General features: G+C 39.3%; 1 protein-coding gene across 3 annotated transcripts; it reads right to left on the reverse strand.

The window, feature by feature from the left end:
- Positions 1-1,502: 1,502 nt before the first annotated feature.
- Positions 1,503-18,096, reverse strand: LOC105570693. 3 transcript variants are annotated; one of them, XM_012028126.1, is made up of 9 exons: positions 17,746-18,096; positions 13,850-14,008; positions 13,013-13,141; positions 12,258-12,341; positions 11,742-11,969; positions 10,654-10,857; positions 9,185-9,376; positions 7,364-8,784; positions 1,503-6,307 (listed from the first exon to the last, which is right to left on the reverse strand). In XM_012028126.1, exons 2-9 carry the CDS (start codon positions 13,868-13,870, stop codon positions 5,659-5,661), a joined length of 2,928 nt encoding a protein of 975 aa, XP_011883516.1. In that variant the 5' UTR covers positions 13,871-14,008; positions 17,746-18,096; the 3' UTR covers positions 1,503-5,658. The 3 variants fall into 3 exon arrangements, with proteins under 3 accessions (XP_011883516.1, XP_011883515.1, XP_011883517.1); XM_012028125.1 differs by having other exon boundaries at positions 13,013-13,144; XM_012028127.1 differs by lacking the exons at positions 10,654-10,857; positions 11,742-11,969 and having other exon boundaries at positions 13,013-13,144.

Below are 18,096 nucleotides of genomic sequence, written 5' to 3' on the forward strand. Positions count from 1 at the left end.
CACGTGTTTAGCTTCGACCTATAATGACATTTAATTAGAAGAGCACTTTTTTGAGACGGCATGAGTTTTGTATCGTTAATTTGTTTGAAGACAGCAAAATCGATTTCCGTTATGCGCGCCCTACACGTTTACCTGGATTGTCCGCGAGTGATTAAACAAGCACCAATTAAACGACGGAATTACCAATTAGCTTGATTATACTTGGTTCGTAACGCGACAGCTATACGTATGTAATGTACACACTCGTGTAACAGCCTACTCAACAAGCGTACTCCCTCTACTCGGCCCCCAATTGCGTCAAGTGCTTCGCTAAAAAAATATGGGCTTCGTTGTACGAACATTCTCGGTAAGAAAGCTACTCGACGCCTTTTCCTCGTTTTTCCCTCGACTCCTTTTGCCCCTGGATCGTACGGCGGACATCGTTTGCTCGAGTACGCAGATCGATCTTGATTTTCTGAAACCTTGGCTCGCGAACGTGTCGTCGCGTTTTTGACAAGGAAAATTTTCAAGCGGTTCGCTCGCTACACGTGATATTGGCAGTCGACGAATCCCAAAGTTTTACCTCCAACTTCCTCACTCGGAATTTTTAAGCTCCCGTTTTCCGCGTCTACCATTGTCGCCTGAAGATCGCCTAAACGCGACAGTACAAATAACGATCTTCGAATATACGCTACGCCGGGAACTAAACGCTATTTCCTCGTCAGACTCGTGGTCCTGAGATTCTCGTCGCGGCCTGAGGCCGTCAGGTGTGTGTTCGGGCTCTCCACCTAGTTTCAGCCTCGAGAATCGGACGTATAAATCGTGATTATAGAAATCACTTTGGAACATTTCTAGAAAATTTTCAGGTACGTACCGATCTTGTTTTTTTGGACACGTGTGCTTAGAATACCGAGTGTAAATTCGAGTCCAAAGTCTCTCGATACTTTTGACTTCTTTTTAATTGTTTTTATATATCACATTTGATCGTCGTGTCTTTAATCAGTGTCTCGGGCTGAAACAATCCGGTAAAAAATTTTTCATATAGAAACATATATAAATTATATGTAAAATATGTTCATATATGTTTTTTTCTGCAACATGTTAATAGTATATGCTGGCAGATTTGCAGCAAATTTAATTCCACAACAAAACCAAAGCCATTTGTATCCGTATTAAGCTTGTATTCTATCCCCGGTAAAAAATGTTTCATGCATGAGCATGCATAAATTTACAGTATTATATAAAATTATACATCCAATATATCTATACATATTTTTACATTGTATATTTCTATATAATTTTATAGATTTATACATGCTTCTATATGTGTAAAGAATTTTTTAAAAAATTGCTTATTTATAATTACCTATAACTTTGTAGAATTGTATACAATTATATGTATATAATTATAATAAGCAATTTTTCACATTAAAAAATGCTTCATATAAAAGCACGTATAAATCTATAAAATTACACAGAACTGTATAGAATTATATAAAATTATATAGAAATATACAATATAAAAATGTGGACATATTTTTTATGTACAATTTTATATATTTATTCATGTACACGCATGAAAAATGTTTTACCGGGTCGACAGAGCCTGCTGACATGATTTGAACATACAATAGTTAAGATAATTATTAATCAATAATTAAAATAGTAACAAAATTGTCAATTTTTTTACGATAGATTGACGGTAAATCTCAACGAACATACAGGGGTATTCGAAAAGAATACACTTTCACAGAAAATGACTCGAATAAAAGTGGCAGGGGTCATGAAGTACTATCTTTTTAGTGACCATGAAATTGTCCTTGAACTTGACCTTGATGTTATGTAACTATTGGTTGATTTCTGAAAATTTGTCGGTTGAATTTCCGAACACCCTGTATATTCCATTCCACGATAGAAATTATGCAAAAGAATGAAAAATACATATGACATACTTTATATATAATTATATATTGTATATTTTTGTCTGAAAAATTTTTTACTTGTGATTAAGTTATCACTATTCGTCGTGACGCATCATTCGAGTCTTTAACGCGGACGTAATATCTACACAGGGTGTCCCAAGCCTCTTTCAAATCGATCGCGGGTGTAAATAAAAGAATGCGCCTAAGGACACTCTGTGTATCTATAAAGCAGCCTCGAAGCAATGATTTAAGGGCGGCTTTGAGAAAATTTTGATTAATGTAATCGCTGATTACCGCTTGGTCAATAATGCCGGTAATAATGTAAAATTGTCAATTTTTGTTGTTCGTACATGGAAAAAATAGGGGAAATAAATAAATTCGTAGAATTACGGAAATTTTGTCGGACACAATTCCTCGTTGATTAGATTAATTGCCGATCAAGTTAACAATAAGTTTAATCGAAGTTGCTTTAAAACTCTAGACTCGCGTTAATTCCTGCACGACGCTGCTCTTTTTTTTTAGCCTTAAGATTACAAATTCAAAGTATACGTATAAACACGACGAAGGCATATGTCGGTAAAACATGTGCGTGCATGCGCGCGCGCGTGTATGTATGTGTCTGTGTGTGTGTGTTTTTGTGCGTGTGTGTTGAGCATGTGCTGCGCGCCGACTTTTTGCAATTGAACGTATGTATTTATCAAAAACTCGGCGCGTCCTCCTGGTCACCACGTGCGCTCGCACTTGACATTAATAACCGCGTGCAGTTACTTGAGCTATCGCTTAACGGGTTACTTAGTTCAGATTTACCCTTGCTTTATCCTATCCGTAGAAAAATGCGCAACTTAGAATCGCTCGACGGATCTACACTTGTCTACGCGTAAAATAGTTTTACAATGAACGGACAACCGCGAGAAAAGTAGACGTCTCGAAAAGAATTGCCAGTAAAATTCGTTCTACGATATCGAGCTCTTTATCTTAAGCCTCTCGGACTTTAAATAACCAAATTTTTTTCTCAATACGAAATAATTAAGCCAATACGGTCCGAGCAGAATGTAGGTGGCCTAAAAGTTAATTGTGTGAAATTTTTCCCTCGGTATTATTGTCTCTTTTACGAGCATTATATTGCTAAATTTAAAAAATTTAACTTTTCTTTTTTAACTTTTGTTTGATAAACTTTTCGAAAAAAAAGAAAAAATTGTAATTTCCCAGAACGAATTTTCGTTAACCCTTATCGTTTTATCTATTTTCCATAAGCTGTGCGTGGCATAGCATGTACGCGAACTTAAATACAAGTTGTAACAAGTAGTAACAATTAGTGGAGTCTTCGAATCGTCGTTTATATTTAAATGTGACAACAAAGACGCGTGAGAAAACTGAAAATATGAATATCGCTACGTATCCAGTATGCTCTTAGCTGCCAGAATTTTAGTTTATACCCACTTGCAAAGTTAAATATAAACGAACAACTCGAAGAGATACAAATATTATTAACTAATTTTTATGATTCTAATAAACTGTTACAATTAATTAATAAAAGAGTACGTAACAACATGGAACATTGAATTCCTTCAAAATCGTATGCCAAATCGGAACATATTTAATACGAATAAATCAGCCGTATTCGTTTGAAATATATACAAAATATTCCTAAATCATGTAATATTTATAAAAAATATAGGTAATACATTTAAACCTAAAACTTCATTAAACGATAATCTAAGAATCATCAATAAACGGTAATTTAAGAAAAAAAAAAACATTACTTACGGCTGCAACTCGTGACAGCTCGCGTACGTAATTGACTCTTGACATTTTGTAACAGCGTATATGCCTAATTGTAAATTGCGCGTAACTTTCAAATTGGCTTGGCTAAAATAGCGAGGCACATTATCCCGAAAAATTAATTGTACATGAACTCACTCCCGAAATGCTATATCGTCGCTTTGTTTGGCGCGCCCTGCCCGGCAATCTAGTTTCTATATGCTTTAGTTATTACTATATTACGCTCCGTATTATCAGCGTGCATTTAACGTTAAATGTAATTATATCTGATGAAACGTAGTTCAACTTAAAATTTCAAAGTTAAGAGAGCGAGACGGGCAGGGGGAAGAGACAAAGGGGCGAATGAAGAGACAATAAAAAGAAAAGACGAGACGGAACAATTTGAAGAGGAAGAAGAGGATGAGTAGAAAGAGAGAGGAAGGGGGAGCGAAAGAAGGAGAGAGGGAGAGGAAGATTGACATCCGGAGGACAGAAAACATTAATATACTGAATAGAGATAATATGAGCAAATTAAATTAAGTTTTGAATAAATTTAGGATAAGTTTAAATTAAACTAGATGTACGAACATACGTAATTGTAACCCTAAGGAAGACAATGAATACATACATATTATTTTTATATTTAATTTTAATAAAATTTACTATGTTTTATCACTTTTTTCTTATTTCAAAATTAAAATTAAGTATGCTATCAAAACTTTTCTCAAATGGAATGTATTGCGAAAATGAGGTATACTAAGATTTTTGTGATTAAACGTTACATTCGTTGTCTTGCGAAAAAAATTGTAAATTGAATCATTAAGTGTCTCGACGGTCACAAACCCCCGTTTACTTGTCTCTGTACTTCTTAGTTTCAGATTTTGCTCAAATTTATAACACGAAAGTTCTTTTTAGAGAGATTACCGAATATATAAATCAATGTTAAAATTAAAAAGCCATGGTGGATACGTAAATTGTTTTCAACAAATTCATTTTCCATCTTTCTGGTCTCCAATAATGATGATTATGATATAAATCTAGTAAAGTCATTATTAATCCTAATTTATGAATTTCTTAAAATTATATAATTTTAGTAATACATTTAGGGACTTCCGATTCGACATTGCTTCGACATCGATCGACGAGTCATTTCTCGCTGGGAATGGCATATAAAATTATTAATAAAATTTTATCCTGCATTCTGATATGAATCATAGATTAAAATTGGCTGGAGTTCTGAAATGATGATAGTTGGTATTTAACGCTGAATGCACGTGTACACGATCATTTTTCAAACTTCTTCGATGACCGATTGTCAAATTCCTAAAATGCGTGTAATATCATGGTCCTCTTTCGAGAGTGCCTTTAAGCGAAGGCGCTAGGGGCAATAGCCCGCATTCCTTTGAAAAATTGCATGACCCGTTTGCGTATCTGGTTAATTCGTGAAGTAGTAGGACGGATACTTACGATACAAGTAGCATGGAACAAAGGAGTAACGATTTAAGGCTGAGTCATGCCGACAGTTCGGTTTACCTAAATCCTCAGTGACTCCTTGTTCTAATTAGATTATAGTCCCATTTATAATATTGTAGACAGGGAAGGAAAACTAGCAATCTTATCTAATAGTGAGTTGCATCAATGCAACGATCTGGATCAATTAACTTCCGAGTTAACAATCTGCTGTTCCTTTCTGAAGCACATGCCTATTCATCAAGATACTCTTGAGATCATACATTGTAGACTCTGCAATATTGTTGCGCGAGGTCGAGACCGTTTTGTTTTATAGAATTATCCAGGTATCAATAGTTTCTGATGTTGTTATATTGCATCGTTTTGTAAACTCAGGAATTGTGATAAGATGGAAAGATATTTTTCACTCCACATTTAAGTATCGTAATTTCACGGCAATTTAGAGAAACATTTATACAGCAGAGGCATTAACCGTAGCCACGTCTAATCGAGACCGATGCAATTGACATCCCGAGAATCGCGCTCGTTACAATGACGTCTCGATGCTGAAATTTGTCCGTTTGGCGTTCTCCATTCTATAATCTTCCACCCTGCCTGTAAAGCTTCTCCGGAAGTTCCTGTCGAGACGGGCAACCTTCGGACGTCTCTCGGTGAGCGATCTGGTCAAACCGGCTGCCTGGCGTCTTCTATGCGACAAGTACCTTGAATTAGTCGGATGACTCTCGCGAGATCTGTCGTCGTACTCATTCGAGCTTGTCGACCATCTGTTCGCGCGCTCGGAGGAACGCATCCCGTCGTAGGAAGGAAACGAGACGTCGCTCCGATACATTCGCGGTGTCTCCTCCGCTCTAGTGGAAGTGCCCATTGGCTCGAGCGGGTGTCGGTTATGTAAAAGATACTGGAGCTCTCTTTCATGCCAGTACGGAGGATGCATAACATGTGGCAACGGATACGCGGTGCTGTCGGGCCGGAATGGACTCCTAGTGTAATCGGTCGGAAGGCATCTTGCATCTCGAGCGGCAAGAGATCGGTTTGACCGAGAGAGCATCGCCGAATCGCTCGCAGGATCGCCGTCTCTAGTGCGATCTCTCAAATTTCTTACGGGCACGATGTCCTTGCCGCCGAACGGATCACCAGGGAAGATTTCTTGTATCGGACTGGCGAAAATGAGCGTTCTACAAAGATAATATTGATTGTTCCACACGCTCAAGTATACCGTGGAGTTATAGCAATTGATAATTATTTTATAACTTAGAAATAGGACAAGCGACAATATCACAATAGTCTAGAACCAATTCGAGTCTTTTTGGGATATGTTGTTAAACACAAAACTCTTGAAGATACATGTTATATTTTTCCATACTTTATATTTTAAGGTTTAAAGGGGTGAGACAATCCCTTAATTCTCACTCAGGTTGTATGGGCCTTTGATTTTTATCATACGAGCCAGTGTTATTTATTTTATCTGAAAAATTTTCTGTATGTCTTACTGTTTCGACGGGTTAGAAATAAATAGGAGAAGTGCATAGAAATAAATATGAATATTATTTGAGATTGTTTCACACCCTTTAACTCTAAAATGGGCACGTGCAAGAAAATACGTGACTCTTAGATTTCTGTGTTTTATGATATTCCTTGTGGGTAAATGTCGCATTGAGATATTGCGCGATATTCCTCGTCCTATTTGTAAGCAGTAATTGCCGTAACTCCGAGTCAAACGTTGTGAATGTTAATTCTCAATTTGACGAAACATTAAATAGCGGAATTAAAAATTATCCTATAATAAAAAAGAGACATGAGGTAAAAGCATGAAATTAAAAAAAATATTTAAGATATAAAAAGATATGAAAAAAACTTTTCTATTTTTCTCTTACTTTAAACAGTATTTTGACTTTATAAAATGTGAATACTTAGAATAATAAATCAGGAAGAGATAAGGAATACAGAATAATTTTGTACGGCACATCGCCAAATTGAGAATTAACAATAATTATGAGATGATTACCAATTAATAACAATACAGCCATAACACACCGCAATACAGCCATAATACGTCATTATGTGGCGAGTAAGCAGAAACAAAGCATAGCATAATTATTAATAAGCAGTAAATAATATCAGCAACAATAATCGATAAAGCTTGCTTGGGACTATCGCAAAGGATATGCCTAGAAAGATAGCCGATCATTCAAAATACAATATAATAAAAGCAGGATTACAATAAGACTCACCTAGTGCTTTCCCGTTTCTGATCATAATTGTGATACATTTTATCTCTTCCCGACATAAACTCCTCAAAGGACGGCATCCTCCTCCTGGGATTCAATCTTTCCCTCGAGCGCGAACGGTCAGCCGTTTTATCAATGTGAATATCGCGATCGCTCTTCTCGCCTCTGCCGGAACTGTCAGGGTATTCATGACCACGGTTGTCTTGCTCGGCAAGATTTTGAAATTCGTCCGCGGTCACCAACGTATAACTGCGCCTGTTTTGCTTCAGGATCGACTTTAAGCAAAAATACGTCTTTGAATTGGGGAGTTTCCAGCAGGCTTCATTTGACATAGGATTCACCACGATCCTGCTACGAGGTTCAGTTTTCGGAATAGCGCCCATGTTTCTCGGGGAAACGCTCGTCTCGTCGAGGGAGAGGGAACGATGATGAGTCAAAGAAGGCGGAAGAGAGGCCGGAAATTTCCTGTGGCGTTCGGGTGGATGCGACCTTTCGTGCGGAAGATTCATCTCTATTTTAGCAAAGCTGGCTTTCCATTTAGCTCCCGGTAGTTCTTCCTCGTTCTCCAGTATGTTCTCCAGGCTTCTGACGTTCCCCTTGGGAAGCCCCGCCAGTTCCGATCGCGACCTCAGATTAGGTTCGGAAATGTCACGAGGTATAGCTCGGTGCTCTCTTTCGGACGTCATGCCAGAAATGAAAGTCTGCGAGCCTTCGTTGGATTTGTTCCTAGCGATAACGTGAGGAGGATGTGGGATGTCGGTGTTGATCGTTTGTGTACTAGCGGAAATCCTGCCGCAGCTGCTGCACCTGCTCGGAGACGCGTCAGCTTGGAAATCGTCCATGGAACGGGGGGCTAGATTTGCGGGAGGATGCAATCGTCCGTCCGCCGTTGTCCGTAGCGTCGCTAATTCGCTCTCGAAGGAATCGCCGACCTCGGTGGCCGTTGGCAAGTGTTCTCTGCTGGTCGCGATCTCGATGTAACTACGTTCGTCCATCCTGGGGTCATAGTCCTGGTTCGCGTTCCCGTGACAAGGACAAGGGCAGTGGCATTCGCATGGCATTGGGAGTAGTATACGTCTCGGATCCTCCACGCTGCAGGGCGTAGCCGTATTTCCCGCGCATGCAGCAGTGGCGTTATTCGCGATTGCATTCTGACGATCGTACTGTTCGGCGCGCTCGTAGAGGAGTGCCTCGGAATAGCTCGGCACCATGTCGGTCGCTACTTCCGTTTCCCCGCGGCCTCTCCAATTTTCTTGCCTCTGTTCCGGCCCATCGTTGCGAGGCGTTGCTGGTTCCATCAGTAACGCCTCACTGTAACTGGGCGCCAGCATGTAAGAACCTGGCTGACTTAGCTGGCTCATGGACGCGTGGATGGGTTCACCGGAGGTCGGCGTGTCGTAATTCACACCAAACAGCTTGGTAACCTGACGGAGGACCTTGCATTTATTTTCGCAGAATTTATCGCGTGCCTTTATCTTATTTATAAAACAGTAATCCGTTCAAATTTTAATTTATTTAAGATGTTCAAATTTTGATTTAATAAAACGTTCAATACTTATTTATTTATTTTATAATCACAAAATAAAACATCAGTGAATAAAGTATCACTATTTGAATAATAATTTCATAACGAATAAAAGATGAATATAGTAACAAATAAAAAATTATGATATTGAAATAGAAATGTGAAAAATTATGTCTATAAGAATTAATTTAAATAATGATTATATCTAAAGTCTTAAACAAAACGACTGAAATAATAGTTCTTCCTGGAACGAGTATTAACGTCCATTCTAGAAATCTAGATCTTGTCGACAACTTTACCTGATAATCAGCGTATTGCGTTTTGTACTCGATGATTACTCGTAACGGCCAGCTAAGCAGCAGAGCGCTCAGACACCAGTAAACGTAGCGATTCGTGAACCAGGGGTTACCGAGAACGGCAACTAGCATCGTGTTGACGTTGTATCCGAGATCAAGACCCTCTCTCATCTCCATATAGTCGTCACTGAGTTCCTGGTCAAATATACAATAATTTTTTGTTAGCTGCATTCCTGTGTGAAGGGATTAAAACATCTTTCTTTCCCCGCTGCCATTTAAAATATAAAAGACCCAGGCATAGAATAAACAAATCTCTTTTTTACGCAGAAAAATTTCAAAAAAGTGGGGTGTCATTGAAAGTCCTCATAGATAGATCATTATTGGTTAATGAACTGTCGTTACGAATGTATAGTCTCATTGCCAGAGATATTATGAATCAAAGTTCCAGTTAAATTGGTTGTAAGTTGATAGACGAATGTTTCTTTAAGCAAAATGAAACATTGCAGTCGTCTGGTTAACATTGCAGTCACAAGTACAATTTCGAACTTTGAAAATATTCAATCTCGTGTTCACGCATTTGTTCGGCGCGCTTTTTCTCTCCTCTCGCGAAAGTTTTAGTCGAGAAGTTTCCGTTTTCATTTTTGTTTCTATCTCTTCAGTTTTAAACCGGTCTATTGTCGCGTTATCAACATTCCATGTTTTACCGCAAGTGCAATTATGGCGGAAATTGAAGTTGCGTCTTATTACCTCAACAACTACCAACAACAATTGTTCACTCCACTTTTCAACAGATGTAACGTACAACAATAACTCTTTTGACTACATCTATCAATTATACGTTTATTCATCTATCTGCTGCATCCATTCGTTTCATTGTCGGTCAGAAGTAACAGGTCGGAAAGGCATCCATTAGACGGCTATTAGACGTCTATGTTAATAGCCGTCTTTCTGACCTTCTTACTGAGGTCATCCTGTCTATTTTATAGTGATGCCAGATTTGAGATGGGCAACACGCAAATCGTAGTAGAAAAGGTAACGCACACAAGTGAGAATCGTTGTACGTACATACGCGCACATCGCTTAGTTTTTAACTATTGTTTATATAATTAATAATAGCCTTGACGGGCCAGGAACGTTGTGGTTCGTGGGTAACTACAATGTTCGATTTTGCTCAAGGAAACGCGTCCGCCTATCGATTCGGTCAATTTAATTGGACCTTGATCCACGGTATCTCTGAAACTATGCGTCGTAACGTGATAGTTCATTAGCTAATAATGATCTACTTTTAGAGACCTTTCTAATAGTCTCTTTCGTTGGAAAATTTTTCTGCGCAAAAGAGAGATTTTGCTGGACGTCACTCTTTGCTCGTTCATGAGAGATTCCACGTCCGCATTTGTGTAACAACAAAACAACAATGTGATGGCTAACGACAGTTATCGCACACACACACATGCGCACATATATTTCCGTACTTGTTCGGCGAAAAATCGCGACCGTGCCTCCTCGAATTCCGTGGCGGATCTTATATTCGAGAAAGCGAAGCCCTTGGTAAGCGTGATCTTCGTGATCGGTATCTTGGCCTCGAGTATCAATTCTTTACTGATGTCCTTCACTCCGCAATAGTCATAATAGTAGTTGGAGGTGGCCGAGTGTGTGTTCACTCTCTCGTAATAAACCTGCGGGACGAGGGGGTGAGAAGAGGTTCGTTAAGCGCGTCCTTAACCCTTCCGTTATCGCGACATCAATTGCCACTATGTGCTCGCGATGTATAGGCCGCGGAATATTTGCATCTACAATTTTTATCAGACTAGTTTATCCGAGGCCTTTCAAGAGTATTTCGAATTACTGTCTTAAAGTAGAGGATCTATAAAGTCGGATCAATAGAGCTGCGGTTTCTTCAACGCGTGAATGCAGCACGATATGCAATGTGGCAAAGATAATCGATATTTCAAATTTCACTCCAGCTTTTATTATGTTAAAAGTCAACCAAACTATCTGCTAGGCCTGGCTTTAATCAAATTTCGTTGGTATGTTATTTTTCACTTGTCTCTTTCTATTGTTTAGAATGCATTAATTTGTTGCTGGGGATTTGTAAGCTAAGGCAAAACGTCCACACTAATGTATGCATTTATTTTATTGTATTTTAATGAACGAGTGTTTTTGTTATGTTCTTTTAAATTTTAATAAGAACGAATGACTCTCTATATTTAAAAACAATACGAAAGGAGGTGCATAGGGCTGTGAGAGTCAGAACGCGGTTGTTGGTGCGTAAAGTCAAGAGGACTATCTTTAATAAATCATAAAAAGAGATAATTGATATATGTATGTACGTTTCGATTCTTTTCTAAAATTTTGTTTGTTCATAAATTGGCCACAACAACTATTATTTACTTTGCTAAAAATGAGCGATATTTAATTGTTTTGTCTATGACATTTCTTCAAATAGCCGTCTCAATGTTTAAAACGACTTTTTGCGAATATTCTAAAGAGACCCGCGACCGAGGGCACGAAAGGGTTAAAGAGGAAAGCCGATAAAACGCGATGCGATGCGGCGCGTCACCTGTGTGGTGGTATAATTATCCCCGTTCCTGTAACGCGTAATCTGCCGTTTCCTGCGCACGTAGTGGTAGGAAACCGCCTTCCACCATATCCGCGGCTGTGCCATCTTTAACTGCGCCAATTTGGACAGCACGCCGTCCTGGCTCTCCGCATGCAGCAGATCGATCCTGATCGGCGAATGGTAGCACTCCACCAGATAAACCAGATACAGCATCCCCATAAATGCCACCTGTGCGACAAAGAGAGGGAAAGAGGCCGAGATGATGGTGATGAAAGAGCCGAGGGGACGGCGCGACATGCATCCAAGCGTGCGTGCAGAGCGGTGGAAAGATTCAAGCGAGGGGAGTCGATATTACTCTTCGTCGAGTAATTTTTTTTTTTTTAAAGAGGAACAATACAAAGGGTTGATTCGTGACGGGGAGAAGAATCGGGAGAGTCGTTTCCTTTTCTCCACCTTCCTCTAATATCTCTCCCCCAACCCCGCCCATGTACTAGAGTGCATTGTGTATAGCCATACCGGAATGTATATATAGCCATCGTCACAGGGCGATGATACGTGTCTCGTACTTCTGATGGGATACTTGGTGTAGTTGACCATAATCTAGAAATAGAATAGAGAAGGAATTTTCACTTGTGGGATTACAAAGGAGAATTTGCCACGCGCGCAGCATGCAATCATGAATGTTGAGCCCTTCTTTGAGCAATTTTCTAACAATCCGCAAGATTCGAATTGCTTTGAATATTACACGAAACTGGAAATTCTCCACAATCTTGAAAAATCTTTTATATACATTGCAAAACACTTCTGTATATTTTTAATATACAGGGTGTAACAAAAAGGTCGAGACACTCGATTATTTTGGAAACGTGACGTTTTACAAAAACAATTTTTCACACAAAAGTCGTAGGGCTTCAAAGGGTCTATTTACGAACGCTATGGATTTCACCTCGAGATGACTTTGAAAAGCCCAGTCAAGGTCAACATAAAAATCTGAAACGGAAACCCCCATATTTTATGTCATATTCTTGTAGCTGAGAGCCTTCTAAGACACTTTAATAAAATATTTTTTGTTAGGTACCGCTCGAGCTATGAGACTTGAAAGTTACAGTACCGCCAGTATTAGCAATTACCCAAGATGTACTGCGTGGAGGTTGCCCGGTCAAATTTTTGGATAACAAGCATTCAAAATCGTCGTGATTGGGATTACTGAACGTCCCAATGTTTCAGTATATTTAACGACATAAAATCGCGTGACACACAATCGGTCATACCTTGGTGACGTTGGCGCATCTGCACCATGTTACTGCCGCGAGACAGCCGTATATAAGGACCGTCAGCACCAGGCATTTGCAATTCGGTTCTTTTTGCAGCGCGCCGCACAGCGTCTGAGGGACCGGTCGCTGCTAAGAGTGAAAGATTAATGCACGAGGTGGTCGGTTATTTGCGAGCGCATAGCTGAAAACGCGAGAGCGCGCCCATCGAAACTTAAAATCTTCGGCAAGAATAACGTTATGTCCAATGAAAGTTACAAATTTGTTTTGAATAGTTTCTGCGTTGTGTCAAATTGGCGCTATTAATCTTCTACGTACTCTTCTACTATTTATTTAATAACAGTATAGAGCTTTCCAGACGTAGCGTATTTCTGAAATGATTTCTTAAGTATATAAAACTGACGATCTCAAATCTTTTAAATAAACTTCTGAGATCTATTGCGTCATACCGAATTGATAATATTAATTTCTGCAATTATTATAGTATTATAGCAATAAACCATAATAGTTTAAAGATTTTTTTTACAAAATGAAACGCATACAACAATGGTCTTCTTCTCAAATTCGATTGAGCGCGAAAATATTTCTTAAGGGTACTTTTAATTATTTCTACATTCAAATACGTCACTTTTCGACTTGAGTGCAACGTGTCCCAAATTATTTCTAGCGTTAACAATTGGAGACAAATTCTTCGTCAACGGGACTAACATGATTGCAATAAATTTCGTACGACAAACACTCCGAGTCGATCATAAGAAAAGAGAAAGAAAGAAGAAGAGAAGAAGAAAGAGAAGCGCCGGAGGGTGCGAACGGATGCTCTCGCGTTTACCAACGTACTTCCTCGTTTTCTCGATTCATGTCGATGACGATGCCACCGAGGCCCACCCTCGAACTGGACGATTATCGGACGTTAGGGAGCAAATTGCGTCATTTCACTGCCGTATCTACCACCCTTCCTCTCGCCTCTCGCCGAAATGCGGAATTCCTCCTACGATCCTGCGGGTATCACGACAACAATGCAAATCTTTTATTCCTTCCTCATTGAAAACGTTATGTCGGGTTTACGTCACGCGAGAAAACGCGCGGAACACCGTGATATTGCGTCATGGATTCATACGAGTGAGCTCACTATCCGATGCACAAATTGCCCGCTCGGAAATTATTTATGCCAGCATTTCGGTATTCAATAAAATATAGATTTATACTGCTTTATTGCAGTATACCATGCGACTTTGTTACGGTTAGAAGTAAAAATGAAGCATCTAACTCTCCTTCTTTTACTAATATAACGCTTGATCGTATTAAAAAAATTTTGTTTATTATAAACAATGTAAGCATTGACACACTAACTTTTACATTTATGTCTACAGGTTTGCTCCGTGTTAGACATCTTAAATCGTAATGCACTGGAGACCAAATAACGGACTATTGTATTCACGCTATCAATCGTCGAATAGTGAGTTTACACATTTCTATAATATTGATTTATTATATTTGTAGATTAAAAATTTTATGCTGACTATTGTTCGGCCATTTTTGCTACTGTTTCTTTGAATAGCCATAGCACAGATTGATGTGAGCTCCAGCGTTGTTAGAATATTAAGAATTTTCTGCTGTTTGTAAAAAGATTATAATTGGTGAGAATTTTCCCTTTCGTTTCTTTCATTAACTGCGTTGCCGAAGATGATCAAGTTAGCTGAAACGTACAGTCTTTGTAATGATTGATGAATAAACTTGAAGTTTTGAAAACCTACAATAATAATATTTTTTTAATGACTCGTGAGTTGGCCGTTTATTTATTCGTGGGTGCGTGTGTGTATTCTGTTTGTTCGTTTGTCCTCGATTATCTGTCTTAATATTTTATATAAATTTTGTAAAATAAGAATATATATTTCTTTGCAGTTAATAAATGTCCTTTTCGTTTCCAAAGTTCAAGTTTTTTTATCATAGGAATGCGCAACATGTAGCTCGCAGCATTGTACTCGCTCTGGGCGCAACGCAGACTAGTTACGGCGCTCTCTAATTGTAAGGGAGGTTTCGAGTCTCAGTGACGTCTATCAGAGGTTTTTGTTCTATGTGGAAGTCCATTAATTCAAATTCATTACATTGTAATATTGCTATGTTTCGTTGCAGTCTTCCTAGAGGCGGACATTTTAACGTTGCTGCAATTCCACAGTAACGACACAATAACATTTCGCGGTGAATTTGAGATACTACAACATCGCGGTAAAAAACAAAATTCCTGCAATGTATAGGCAATCTTTGTGTGCCGTGTATGGGTATCGATGTTTTGGGCAGGAAATTACAGTGACAGTTACGCGGTAGCCACATGTTCGCGCGATTTGCGTAATTTATGTAAAGATTGCAAAATCAATTGCCCGCCTATACGGGCTTAGCTATGACGCGGGCGCACGTGTCAGTACGAAATTAATCCAGTTTCGACGTGCGCCTATGTGCGTTTACGTATTCGATCCGCACGCGGTATATCCTGTGAGAAGCCACCCGCGACGATATGAACGCGCGAAAATCTTGAGTGGCACGCAACGCGATCGGTATTGCATTGGTACACGTCAGTTTAGTACCCGTTTCGTCATGTTTCGTGTATCCTATATGATATTCTGGCTTAAAAAACGGACAAGGAACCCTTACGGAAAAAACAACACTCAAGTTTTGAGTGTTAACACTCGATTGTCCGAATTTACTCTCAAATTTGGGCGTAAACACCCAGAGTTAAATATTTACACTCCAATTTGAGAGTAAATTCGGACAATCGAGTGTTAGCACTCAAAACTTGAGTGTTTTTTCCGCAAGGGAGGTGGATGTGAAAGAAGAGGATCTTGAACGACTTACAGTAATTAGATTAATCTTCTACTACCCACAATGTCTAATATAATTATCTGTGACCTAACTATATCCTAGCTATATCTATAATATTTCACTATCTATTTGTATTGAACTATTGTATCATCCCTAGGTGTACACACTTCGTTTCATACACACTGGATTTGTGAGACCCGACTAAACTGTCAAATGTTGTAGTTTTCGCAAAATTAAATACTCGGCAAACACGAATTAACAGTTATATCAATACAATTTCCTCGAACAATAACTGTTATGTACGTGTATTATGTATTATATTACATTTGTATTGTCGAGTGAGAAATCGTAATATTGATTATTAATTATAAAATATAGTTAGCTGTTTACTGGATAATATAACAGTAAGAAAATATAACATTCAGTATTATACATTCTTACATGTTAAGAATATCTCGTAAAAATATCTGCTAAGAATCTCCTCTTCAGAGAGGATTTCTCTCTTAAGAGGATCCTAGAAAGCGCACTGAATTCGCAAAGTATTCTTTTTAAGTTTTCTCTTCTCTGAGTTGTAATTCAGTAGGAATTTATGGAAGCGTACAATAAGAATGGCCGAGCAAGTTATACACGCATATAATTCATATTCTCAAAGTATTCATTTCGAATTCGATAGATGTATCTCGTTAAAAAACTTTTTATACATAATTATGTAAATTGTATATAATTATATATTTATGTACAAAAATACTCAAGAGAGATAAGAAAAACTGCAGTAAATCTTGTACAAGCTTGCCCAGCTTTTCTGTCGTTACAAAATACTTGCCAGATCATTCAGTTGATCCGTGATGACTCGCTGTCGGATCAAATCTCTCGCTCGGTGTATCATTTTATCATCGTTACTCATCGCATGTTAAATAAGAATCGTTCCCGAACTCGACCTAAAGGCCGAATCAGACTAGCAATTGTCGACGCGGATGGGACTGGGATGGGCGATTGGCGATTGTCTTCTAGCCGATGACAGTGAAGCAGCCAGCGAGTTAATCAACTGTCATTGGCTAGAAGACAATCGTCAATTGCCAGTCCCAGTCCCATCCGCGTCGACAATTGCTAGTCTGATTCGGCCTTTAGGTCGAGTTCGGGAACGATTCTTATTTAACATGCGATGAGTAACGATGATAAAATGATACACCGGGACACTCGGATGTTTCCGAGCGCAGCCTTGCTTCTACTAACGCGGGATGATTTTTAAATGCGAGAAAGTCTAACGCGCGGCCGCAGCAGTGACTTACACAATTTTGCAAGATAAACTTCGTGTTTTCTCCCTTTTTGGATTGTGAGTCTTTATATCATGGACTTCTGAGGAATGCTTCAAGATGAACCGATTGTGGCTGATCCTTCAAGAACTTTTCAGACATTCAGTTTTCTAATTCTGCAGCTATTTCTTTAAAATGAATTCTCTATGAACTGATATTCTCCTTTGTGCTATCTGGGCTTGACGCTTGTTTTAGAGGAAGAGTGTAAAAGTGAAATATTTTTTAAAATAAGAATACAATTTCTTTTGGTGTAGGACGTAGCTGCGAGCATCGCTCGCGGCTGAGAGAGAACAATCGTCCGATTTTCCATTGTTGATTATCCAAGTAGTTCGTAAACGCGAGCTTTACGCTCGGACGAACAAAATTCAACGCGGATGCGTTGATCATTTCAACGCTTTTTTTTTTAACAAATACCCGTTTTACAAAATGTCCCATTTTGCAAGTCTGAGATTACACGAAGCGCTTAGTTGAAGAAGAAATACTTGCACAAAAGGAAACAAGGAAAAGTGCACATCACGCAATTATCACGCGAATTTCGCGAGTTTCGTAGACTTTTGTTTACGTCTACCATATACGCGATTCTCGTTTTTTACTCTACTTTACCGCCACTTCGGTGGACATCTGGACGATACCCGCCGCATCCTTGCGTCGCGCTTCACGCGACCCCGTGGATCGCAATTCCCTCGTCGCACGCTGGCGGATTTATTTGTACATTCGGGGGGAAAAGGGAGGAAGTTTACGTGCGGGACTCGCGTGCCGAGATCGACGGTGAAGCAACGGTGGTGGCGGCGGCGGAACGGAAAGTACCGAGTGCGGCGATGTGCCTCGCGCCCTCGCGATCACGCGCCCCCGACGACACCCCTGCGTAGCAGAGCGTCACCGCAAGACATGGGTGTGGATCCACTCCCAGAGAACGTGTCGCGATCACTACCGCCCGCTCCACCGTCCACCGTA

The sequence above is a fragment of the Vollenhovia emeryi genome, unplaced genomic scaffold (genome assembly GCF_000949405.1).
Source record: "Vollenhovia emeryi isolate VEMERY1.0 unplaced genomic scaffold, V.emery_V1.0 DF939120.1, whole genome shotgun sequence".
NCBI lineage: Eukaryota > Metazoa > Arthropoda > Insecta > Hymenoptera > Formicidae > Vollenhovia > Vollenhovia emeryi.

What these genes read in the sequence shown, in the direction of transcription:
- LOC105570693 (XM_012028125.1), bottom strand. Translation starts at nt 13,870, where the DNA reads ATGAATCGAGAAAACGAGGAA. An exon ending in TGAATCGAGAAAACGAGGAA is followed by an intron (nt 13,145 to 13,849) that starts GTACGTTGGTAA and finishes TTTCACTCTTAG; the next exon opens with CAGCGACCGGTCCCTCAGAC. An exon ending in CGCAATACGCTGATTATCAG is followed by an intron (nt 8,785 to 9,184) that starts GTAAAGTTGTCG and finishes GTCCTCCGTCAG; the next exon opens with GTTACCAAGCTGTTTGGTGT.